This window comes from Gorilla gorilla, chromosome 10 (genome assembly GCF_029281585.2).
Source record: "Gorilla gorilla gorilla isolate KB3781 chromosome 10, NHGRI_mGorGor1-v2.1_pri, whole genome shotgun sequence".
In the NCBI taxonomy this organism is placed as follows: domain Eukaryota; kingdom Metazoa; phylum Chordata; class Mammalia; order Primates; family Hominidae; genus Gorilla; species Gorilla gorilla.
This window is the reverse complement of record NC_073234.2, coordinates 45,359,111-45,370,425: the sequence shown is the minus strand read 5'-3', so window position 1 is coordinate 45,370,425 and position 11,315 is coordinate 45,359,111. Positions and strand designations below refer to the sequence as shown.

The 11,315-nt window shown below is 50.5% G+C and overlaps 1 protein-coding gene across 4 annotated transcripts; it reads left to right on the top strand.

The window, feature by feature from the left end:
* Positions 1-94: 94 nt before the first annotated feature.
* On the top strand, positions 95-10,851 carry SUOX (sulfite oxidase). Of its 4 annotated transcripts, XM_063693902.1 has the most exons (6): positions 95-2,650; positions 2,926-3,034; positions 4,502-4,616; positions 7,534-7,593; positions 7,865-8,042; positions 8,944-10,851. In XM_063693902.1, exons 4-6 carry the CDS (start codon positions 7,544-7,546, stop codon positions 10,351-10,353), a joined length of 1,638 nt encoding a protein of 545 aa, XP_063549972.1. In that variant the 5' UTR covers positions 95-2,650; positions 2,926-3,034; positions 4,502-4,616; positions 7,534-7,543; the 3' UTR covers positions 10,354-10,851. The 4 variants fall into 4 exon arrangements, with proteins under 4 accessions (XP_063549972.1, XP_055215390.1, XP_004053391.1 ...); XM_055359415.2 differs by lacking the exon at positions 2,926-3,034; XM_004053343.5 differs by lacking the exon at positions 4,502-4,616.
* The last annotated feature ends 464 nt before the right edge of the window (positions 10,852-11,315 follow it).

Genomic DNA, 11,315 nt, shown 5'->3' with positions numbered 1-11,315 from the left:
GGCATTGGAGTGTTGCTTTTTTTTATTTTATTATTATCATTATTATTATTATTATTATTATTATTATTATTTTGCTATTTGTTTGTCAGGTACTAGGAATTTGGAAGAAAGGATACCCAGTGATGTTTTACTGAATCAGAAACACACCTTTCCCTGCATCTTGATACATCCTTATTCCCTTTAATCTTTTCTTAAACATCTAGTTTAGAAAATAGCCCTTCTATTGCTATTTAATCACCCCTCTTTTAAGGCCACTAGATTGTTCATCAAATCAAACCCTATTATATCTTTTTAGGCCCTCTTAACAGAATGTATATGTGTAGGGTATGGTCTGTGGATCTTTGGGCCCACTGATGAGATTAGAGAGAGGGGTGCTATTTGAAGTAGTATACAAAAATGTATGTGCATATTTCCTTTTTTTTTTTTTTTTTTTTGAGACGGAGTCTCTGTCGCTAGGCTGGAGTACAGTGGCACGATCTTGGCTCACAGCAATCTCCGCCTCCTGAGTTCAAGTGATTCTCCTGCCTCAGCCTCCTGAGTAGCTAGGATTACAGGCACGCACCAACACACCCAGCTAATTTTTGTATTTTTAGTAGAGACGGGGTTTCACCATGTTGGTCAGGCTAGTCTTGAACTCCTGACCTCGTGATCCACCCACCTTGGCCTCCCAAAGTGCTGGGATTACGAGCGTGAGCCACTGCGCCCGGCCGTATGTGCATATTTCTAGGATCCATTTCTATGTTTCTCAAAGGGGTCCATGACCCAAAGGTTGAAAAAAACATCACTGAGTTAGTTTTCTTGTAGCTTCCACCTCAACGGGAAAATTTCCCCTGGATCTGCTCTTGACTCCTAGTGTACTTCAAACCCTTCAGTCCATCACAGTCTAAAGGTCGAGGGAAGGGAAATGAAATAGGATTATGTGTGGTTGCAGGAGGCTTTAAATTCCAAAGAATCTGAAGGTGGATAGGAAAGAGGACTGGTGCCAGACAAATCTGACATTCTAGGCCTGTCTCTGTCAACTTACCAGCTGTGGCCTTGATCAAGTTAGTGCCTTCTGCCTCGTTTCTTCATCTGTAAAGCAAAAGCTGAAGATTAAGGTCAATTATGTAAAGTATGTGTGTCACACAAAAGTAGATGACACTATTAGGAAGGAGGCTTTTAGATAGTCCCTAACTGACTTCTCTGTATCTTCCTTTGGCTGAGACTTTTTTTTTTTAGGTCGAAGCTTGCTTTCTCTCTCTCTCCCTCTTTCTCCCTCTCTCTCTCTCTCTCTCTCGCTCTCTCTCTCTCCATATATATATATATATATATATATATATTTTTTTTTTTTAACAACTGGTAGGATAGGTTGGGCATTAGCCTTCTTCAGTGATTTGATTGTATACAGATTGAAATCCTTTCCATTTCCAAACACTTAAGAGCCAAAGCCAACTTTTCAGTGTCGGTTCCCTTACCTTATATCTCTTGGTAATACCCCCCACCCCCGTTCCCTGATTCCTGGTAAAAGCTCTAGTTGGAGAGCCGAAAGGAAAGGAAATGATCTTTCAAAATTAAAGGTGAACACCTTCACTTAAACTGATTAAAATTGCAGCTCCACCGTCCGGCCTCTAGAGGGCAGTGTATGGATACATTTGTCCAGGTTGGGGGACTAGGTTTGATAAATTTTGTCTTGCATCAAATGACAAAAGGGCAATAGAAAATGTATTATATTTATGCCCCTTACTTTGAGATAAGAGACTACAACCTTCATACTTCGGGGTGTTAAGCTGCCATTGCTCTTGTTAAGGGGCAGTTTGTTTTTTAAGAGATGGGGTCTTACTCTGTTGTCCAGGCTGGAGTGCAGTGCCGCGATCTTGGCTCAGTGCAACCTCGAACTCCTGGGCTTAAGCGATCCTCCCGCCTCAGCCTCCCGAGTACTGGGACTACAGGCGTGTGCCACCAAGGGGCGATTATTATTATTTTTTTTTTCTACGCAAAATAAAAGACGGCTATTCAGTGTTGTTGTTTCATTTTTGTTTGGGGAGAAATTCGACTAGCCCAAGGAATCTCAAATTCTTGGAACCACTATTTTAGGCATTTCTGTTATCATTCCTGGAATACGAGAACTAAGCGATTGACTTTGCTTTCCCTAAAAGATAAACAGGGTAGTTGTAGTTGCAACAGAGTAGATAGAGGTAGGTCTACCCAGGGTTTAAAGTGGAGATCACAGCCGGGAAAAACCGGACTGGATCCCGAGGCCTCCTCCAGGGAGGGGCGGCATGGGTGTCTCAAAATCTCCCACCTGTCAGCCCAACTTTTGGATTCCTTGTCACCTTCCACACTGCCGAGCTCCGGACATACAGCCCCGGTGCACGAGGGTCCCATTCTTTGCACACCAGGGGTATAATGGACTCCGGACTGTTGGCGAGAGTGACAGCAAAAACAGCCAGCCTCTTCTCCGAGGCTTCTTAGCAACCTGCCTGTCTCGGCTCCAGGAGGCGGGTTCCAGCCAATGGTTGAGCCACCCGCTTCCAGCCAATGGCTAAGGGATAAGCTGAGGGGAGTGAGAGGTCCCTTACTGCAGCCGGACATAACGGCGCTGGCCCCACCCCTTCTCGAGAACTCGCAGAGCTGGGCTGGTAAAATTGCAGTGCTGAGGACACTGGACCCGGTAAGGAGACGGGGGGTGGTAAAGAAGCTGGGGAGGAAGGGCTGCTGAGCTGGGCAGCGGAGGGGGCCTTGGTGTCCAGCTGTGCTCCGAACCTCAAGGGCAACAAAACTATCAGTACCTGCCTCCACTCCTTCTGTCTGGGTGCTCTTGAGATCGCGGGGTGTTGCCGCAAGACCCTTTTGTGCCTGGATGCCGGACGTATGTTCCTACCTAAGGTGCCCATGGAGAGTGAGGGGTCATCACCTGCACCAACGGGTGGCATTTCTGTATTACAGCAAAAGGCTGTCCCTCCCAAACCTGGGATTCTGGGCTCACTGAGTTCACCTGCGAGTCAGCCCTACCTGCACTGCTCTGGTCTAGTACAAACAGGCTGCTGGCATTGAGGTAGGTGGCAGAGAGAGTAATGGTCCCATGGCCCAGGGGCAAGGTGAAGACTGCTCCTATTCCCATCTCTAGGTTTCTTTGCCTTCCTACCCACGACCCACCCACCCCAACACACCCCAACACATTGGTCTCCAGCATCTCATCAGCAGTTTAGACATTTCTCACCCCTCCTCACTTTGGCTCTGCTGGGTCAGTGCTCTCTGTTCAGCAATTTGAGGAAGAAACTTGCAGGGCAGAGAGCAGAAAAATTACCTTCCTTCTCCAGCCTGCCCCTGACACTCTGGCCATTAACTCCTCAATTTGCTGAGCTCACTACAGTGGCACAGAGAAGATTGAGGTGGTCCGGGACCCTGGGTTGGGGTCCAGTTCCCAGCTGGGTTCAATTTTTTTAGGGTGAATGGAGGGAGAGTTGGGGACTGAAAAGCCTTCAAAGACAATGTTATTACAGCAGTCTCCCCTTATCCAAAGTTTCCGTTTCCTGAGTTTCAGTTAGCTATGGTCAACCGCTTGGAAAATAGTTGAACACAGTACAATAAGATATTTTGAGGCTGGGAGTGGTGGCTCATGCCTGTAATAATCCCAGGACTTTGTGAGACCAAGTTTGAAGGATCACTTGAACCCAGGAGTTTGAGACCAGCCTGGGCAATATAGTAAGACCTCATCTCTACAAAAAAAAAAAAAAAAAAAAAGACCATGCATGGTGGCACACGCCTGTGGTCCCCGCTACTCAGGAGGTTGAGGCAGGAGGATGGCTTGAGCCCAGAAGTTTGATGCTATAGTGAGCTGAGATCACGCCACTGCACTCCAGCCTGGGCAGAGCAAGACCCTGTCAGGGGCGGGGGAGGGCAGGGGAAGCCAGACAGTGGCTCATGCCTGTAATCCCAGCACTTTGGGGGCTGAGGCAGCAAGAGGCCAGGAGTTCAAGACCAGCCCTGACAACATAGACTCCCATGTCTACAGAAAAATTAGCCAGGCTTGGTGACACACACTTGTAGTCCCAGCTACTGGGGAGGCTAAGGCAGGAAGATGGCTTGAGCCCAAGAGGTTGAAGCTTCAGTGAGCCATGATTGACACTTGCTCCATCGCCCAGGCTTTTTTTTTTTGAGACAAGGTCTTGCCCTGTTGCCCAGGCTGGAGTACGGTGGCGCCATCATAATTCATTGCAGTCTCGACCCCCTGGGCTCAAGCCATCCTCTCATTTCAGCACTCCTCTCCCCACCACCCCAGTAGCTGAGACTACAGACAGGCACCACCATGCCCAGCTAATTTGTTTTTTTTTTCTAGAGACACAGTGTCACTATGTTGCCCAAGCTGGTCTTGAACTCCTGGAGTCAAGTGATCCTCCTTCCTTGGCCTCCCAAAATTTTGGGATTATAGGCATGAGCCACCATGACTGGCCAAAAAAAAGTATATTTTGAGAGAGAGACCACATTCATATAACTTTTTTTTGTTTTTGTTTTGAGACAGGGTCTCGCTCTCTGTTGCCCAAGCTGAAGTGCAGTGGCACAGTCGGCTCACTGTAACCTCAGACTCCTGGGCTTAGATCTTCTCATCTCAGCCTCCAGAGTAGATGGGACCACAGGTGCGCTCCACCATGCCCAACTAACTTTTTATTTTTTGTAGGGACGGAGTCTCCAACTCCTGGCCTCTAGCAGTCCTCCTGTGTAGGTCTCCCAAAGTGCTAGTGTGTACGGAATTGGTGGGTTCTTGGTCTCACTGACTTCAAGAATGAAGCCGCAGACCCTCGCAGTGAGTGTTACAGTTCTTAAAGGCAGGCAGCGTGTCCGGAGTTTGTTCCTTCTGATGTTCAGATGTGTTCGGAGTTTCTTCCTTCTGGTGGGTTCGTGGTCTTGCTGGCTCAGGAGTGAAGCTGCAGACCTTCACAGTGAGTGTTACAGCTCATAAAGGCAGTGTGGACCCAAAAAGTGAGCAGCAGCAAGATTCATCGTAAAGAGGGAAAGAACAAAGCTTCCACTGTATGGAAGGGGACCCAAGCGGGTTACCACTGCTAGCTCGGGCAGCCTGCTTTTATTCTCTTATCTGGTGCCGCCCACATCCTGCTGATTGGTAGAGCCAACTGGTCTGTTTTGACAGGGTGCTGATTGGTGCGTTTACAATCCCTGAGCTAGACACAAAGGTTCTCCACATCCCCACCAGATTAGCTAGATACAGAGTGTTGATTGGTGTATTCACAATCCCTGAGCTAGACATAAAGGTTCTCCAAGGCCCCACCAGAGTAGCTAGATACAGAGTGTTGATTGGTGCATTCACAAACCCTGAGCTAGACACAGGGTGCTGATTGGTGTATTTACAATCCCTGAGCTAGACATGAAGGTTCTCCACCTCCCCACCAGACTCTGGAGCCCAGCTGGCTTCACCCAGTGGATCCCGCACCGGTGCTGCAGGTGGAGCTGCCTGCCAGTCTTGCGCCGTGTGCCTGCACTCCTCAGCCCTTGGGTGGTTGATGGGACTGGGTGCCGTGGAGCAGGGGTCGGTGCTCCTCGGGGAGGCTTAGGCCCCACAGGAGCCCAGGACAAGGGGGAGCTCAGGCATGGCGGGCTGCAGGTCCCGAGCCCTGCCCCGCGGGGAGGCAGCTAAGGCCCGGCGAGAAATCGAGCGCAGCGCTGGTGGGCCGGCACTGCTGGGGTACCCAGTACACCCTCCGCAGCTGCTGGCCCGGGTGGTAAGCCCCTCATTGCCCGGGGCCGGCAGGGCCAGCCGGCTGCTCCGTGTGCGGGGCCTGCCAAGCCCACGCCCACCCGGAACTCCAGCTGGCCCGCAAGCTCCGCGCTCAGCCCCGGTTCCCGCTCGCACCTCTCCCTCCACACCTCCCTGCAAGCTGAGGGAGCCGACTCTGGCCTTGGCCAGCCCAGAAAGGGGCTCCCACAGTGCAGCGGCGGGCTGAAGGGCTCCTCAAGTGCCGCCAAAGTGGGAGCCCAGGCAGAGGAGGCGCCGAGAGCGAGCAAGGGCTGTGAGGACTGCCAGCACGCTGTCACTTCTCACTAGTATTATAGGGGTGAGCCACGACACCCAGCTCTTTTATTACAGTATAATGTTATAATTTTTTTCTTTTTCTTTTCTTTTTTTTTTTGAGACGTTTGAGACGGAGTCTTGCTCTGTCGCCCAGGCTGGAGTGCAGTGGCGCGATCTCGGCTCACTGCAACCTCCGCCTCCTGGGTTCACGCCATTCTCCTGTCTCCGGAGTAGCAGGGACTACAGGCGCCCGCCGCCACGCCCGGCTAATTTTTTTTTTTTTTCTATTTTTAGTAGAGATGAGGTTTTGCCGCGTTAGCCAGGATGGTTTCGATCTCCTGACATCGTGATCTGCCCATCTCAGCTCCCAAAGTGCTGGGATTACAGGCGTGAGCCACTGCGCCGGGCTAATTTTTCTATTTTGTTATTGTTGTTAATCTCTTTTTTTTTTTCTTTTTTTGAGATGGAGTCTCTCTCTGTTGCCCAGGCTGGAGAGCAGTGGCGTGATCTCAGCTCACTGCAACCTCCACCTCCCAGGTTCAGGTGATTCTCCTGCCTCAGTCTCCCGAGTAGCTGGGGTTACAGGCACGTGTCACCATGCCCGGCTTATTTTTGAATTTTTGTAGAGACGGGTTTTCCCCATTTTGGCCAGGCTGGTCTCAAACTCCTGACCTCAGGTGATTTGCCCGCCTCAGCCTCCCAAAGTGCTGGGATTACAGACTTGAGCCACTGCGCCGGCCATTGTTGTTCATCTCTTACTGTGGGTAATTTAGTAATTAAACTATAAGAGGTATGTATGTATGGGGGAAAAACAGTAATATAGGGTTTGGTGCAATCTGTGGTTTCAAACATCTACTGGGGGTCATAGAACATATCCCCAGTAGATAAGGGGGTACTACTGTACTTGTTGACTCTTCATGTTAGCTCTGCTAGGCAGATGCCATTTCAGAGATGAGGAAGCAAGTTCAGAACAGCTTGGAATCTTGCTCAGGAAATTGGGCTGGTTAATGAATAACAAGAGATCCAGTTTCACAAACCCAAGGCATTTTGCCCCCAGAATCTGGGCTTCTTCACCCATTTAGGCTGTCACTACTTTTTTTTTCACTTTTTTATCCCTGTTTAAGTCAGTCTGACCCACAGTTGTCCTCTGCTGACTTCAGAAATAATAATCTGGCCAGTAGACATTTGGTTTCGGTCCTTTAGGCCCTTCGCCCCAGGCATCGTTCTCTATGGTGGACAAAGTTCAGAATGGAAGATGGGAGAAAGGTGATTCTGATTCTAGAAGCACCCATCCCTCCTACCCCATTCCCCACCCGCATTACCTGCCATCCTGTCAGCACAGTCTGTCTCTGAAGTGCTCCAAGTTTTCTCTAAGGGCCCATTTGGACTCCCACTCTCAAGACTCCTCACTTGCCCAGAAAGCTCCTTGCTGACCTTCTGTGTCTTCCTCTCACCCATTCCCTTAGGCCTCCCTAATATCCCCTCCCAGGGTCTCCTATCTTGATCCCAGAATCTTCCTTCTACAGGTCTGCTACAATGCTGCTGCTGCACAGAGCTGTGGTCCTCAGGCTCCAACAGGCCTGCAGGTAGGCCAGCCCATCCCAGGACTTGCCTCCTAGCCCCTATCTGCCACCCTTAGTGTCTTTTACAATGTCATACCTTGCAAATAAGACAGTTGAGAGAGTGTGTCCAGGGAGGACAGAGAAAGCCAGATCCCACTTTTCCCACCTATCCCTGGAGAAACTAAGTTCCAACTTAAGGAACCAATGGCCAACCAGGGAGAAAGAAGTAGACCCCAAGCCTTCACTAGCCCTTTCACATGACCATACGTGCTACTAAGACCTCTCTCTCTTCCAGACTCAAGTCAGTCCCCTCAAGGATCTGCATTCAGGCCTGCTCCACAAATGATTCATTTCAGCCCCAGCGCCCCAGCCTCACCTTCTCTGGTGATAACTCCAGCACCCAGGGATGGAGAGTCATGGGGACCCTATTAGGTCTCGGTGCAGTGTTGGCCTATCAGGACCATCGGTGTAGGGTAAGTAGGGAAGGTGCTTCATTGTCAGAACAGACTGGGCACAGTGGCTCATGCCTGTTATCCCAGCACTACAGGAGGCCAAGGTGGGTGGGTCACTTGAGGTCAGGAGTTTGAGACCAGCCTGGGCAACATGGCAAAACCCCATCTCTAGTAAAAATTAGCCAGGTGTGGTGGTACATACCTGTCATCTCAGCTACTTGAGAGGCTGAGACACAAGAATCACTTAAACCCAGGAGGCTAAGTCTGCAGTGAGCCAAGATCAAGATCGGGCCACTGCTCTCCAGCCTGGGTGACAGAGTGAGACTCCATCTCAAAAAAAAAAAAAAAAAAAAAAAATTGTCAGAATAAAGGAATCAGTCCTAGTAAACTCCACAGGCAACCCAGGCTGTGACCCATGTTCTTGTAGTTACCACAGAGTTCACAGTGACACAGTCTTTATGCACAGTGGAGATGAAATCTGCTAATCTGCTACCTTCGCTTCCCAGTGGCCAACACCGTAGGTTGGGTCAGGGTGAGCTCAAGTGATTTCCTCTTCTTCTTTTTTTTTTTTTTTTTTTTTTTTGAGATGGAGTTTCACTCTTGTTGCCCAGGCTGGAGTGCAATGGCATGATCTCAGCTCACTACAACCTCCAGCTCCCGGGTTCAAGTGATTCTCCTGCCTCAGCCTCCCGAGTAGCTGGGATTACAGGCATGCACCACCATGCCCAGCTAATTTTGTATTTTTAGTAGAGACAGGGCTTCTCCATGTTGGTCAAGCTGGTCTCGAACTCCCGACCTTATGTGATCCGCCCACCTCAGCCTCCCAAAGTGCTGGGATTACAGTTGTGAGTCACCACGCCCGACCAAGTGATTTCTTCTTAATAGTCTCTTCCCTTTTATCTTACTCCTTCCCTGCCAATAGGCTGCTCAGGAGTCAACACACATATACACTAAGGAGGAAGTGAGTTCCCACACCAGCCCTGAGACTGGGATCTGGGTAACTCTGGGCTCTGAGGTCTTTGATGTCACAGAATTTGTGGACCTACATCCAGGGGGGCCTTCAAAGCTGATGCTAGCAGCTGGGGGTCCCCTAGAGCCCTTCTGGGCCCTCTATGCTGTTCACAACCAGTCCCATGTGCGTGAGTTACTGGCTCAGTACAAGATTGGGGAGCTGAACCCTGAAGACAAGGTAGCCCCCACCGTGGAGACCTCTGACCCTTATGCTGATGATCCTGTACGTCACCCAGCCCTGAAGGTCAACAGCCAGCGGCCCTTTAATGCAGAGCCTCCCCCTGAGCTGCTGACAGAAAACTACATCACACCCAACCCTATCTTCTTCACTCGGAACCATCTGCCTGTACCTAACCTGGATCCAGACACCTATCGCTTACACGTAGTAGGAGCACCTGGGGGTCAGTCACTGTCTCTTTCCCTGGATGACTTGCACAACTTTCCCAGGTACGAGATCACAGTCACTCTGCAGTGTGCCGGCAACCGACGCTCTGAGATGACTCAGGTCAAAGAAGTAAAAGGTCTGGAGTGGAGAACAGGAGCCATCAGCACTGCACGCTGGGCTGGGGCACGGCTCTGTGATGTGTTAGCCCAGGCTGGCCACCAACTCTGTGAAACTGAGGCCCACGTCTGCTTTGAGGGACTGGACTCAGACCCTACTGGGACTGCCTATGGAGCATCCATCCCTCTGGCTCGGGCCATGGACCCTGAAGCTGAGGTCCTGCTGGCATATGAGATGAATGGGCAGCCTCTGCCACGTGACCACGGCTTCCCTGTGCGTGTGGTGGTTCCTGGAGTGGTGGGTGCCCGCCATGTCAAATGGCTGGGCAGAGTGAGTGTACAGCCAGAGGAAAGTTACAGCCACTGGCAACGGCGGGATTACAAAGGCTTCTCTCCATCTGTGGACTGGGACACTGTAGATTTTGACTCTGCTCCATCCATTCAGGAACTTCCTGTCCAGTCGGCCATCACAGAGCCCCGGGATGGAGAGACTGTAGAATCAGGGGAGGTGACCATCAAGGGCTATGCATGGAGTGGTGGTGGCAGGGCTGTGATCCGGGTGGATGTGTCTCTGGATGGGGGCCTAACCTGGCAGGTGGCTAAGCTGGATGGAGAGGAACAGCGCCCCAGGAAGGCCTGGGCATGGCGTCTGTGGCAGTTGAAAGCCCCTGTGCCAGCTGGACAAAAGGAACTGAACATTGTTTGTAAGGCTGTGGATGATGGTTACAATGTGCAGCCAGACACCGTGGCCCCAATCTGGAACCTGCGAGGTGTTCTCAGCAATGCCTGGCATCGTGTCCATGTCTATGTCTCCCCATGAGCATGGAAAGGAGCCACCTCCACCCCTTTCCCCACCCATTAGCCTCACTGCTTCAGAAAAATCTTTCCCACCTTTCAACTTCTTGGATCACAACTCTGGCCTTCCTAAGCCATACCCAAGTACACATATAGCACATTTCACCCAAGGACCTTCCCTCTTTGGACACTATGTTACATACCCCTCTTGGCCTTTGAACCTGTGCCAGGAAGTGTGAGCTGTTACAGCAAGGGGCTAGAAGTGAGACAAGTAATTCTGGAGACAAGCACTATTTTCTCTTCCTACCCCACCTCCATTTCTAATGCCTACTGCCATCAAGGCCTTGTTTTGCTTTTCTTTTTGGATTGTTCAGAGAAATGTGTGTGGCATGTGTAAGAAAAGTGTATATACTATCTTATACTACCTCTCCAGGTTGCCAGAGAGTTGCGAGGAGAGCAAGGGGCACAACCGTCTCCCTTTATAGTTCTACTTTTCTAATAAATAGTCCGTTTAAGATCATAACTCTTGGGCCTGGGGAGTGAGCCTATTGCAGGAGGGAGGATGCATTTGTACTGGGATGTATAATGAGATTAGACCAAAACAAACAAAATTGGGGAGGAAGACAGAGAGGAAGTAGGCTTGTAGGTTAAGAAGTAGGGCTTCCGGCTGAGCACAGTGGCTCACGCCTGTAATCCCAGCACTTCGGAGGCCGAGGCAGGTGGATCACTTGAGGTCAGGAGTTCGAGACCAGCCTGGCCAACATGGCAAAACCAGTCTCTACCAAAAATACAAAAATTAGCTGGGTGTGGTGGCGGGTGCCTGTAATCCCAGCTACTTGGGAGGCTGAGGCAGGAGAATCGCTTGAACCAAGGAGGCAGAGGTTGCAGTGAGCTGAGATCACACCCACTACACCCCAGCCTGCGCGACAAAGCGAGATTCCGTCTCAAAAAAAGGGGGACTTCCTTCTCTGAGGTTTGGCAGTATCT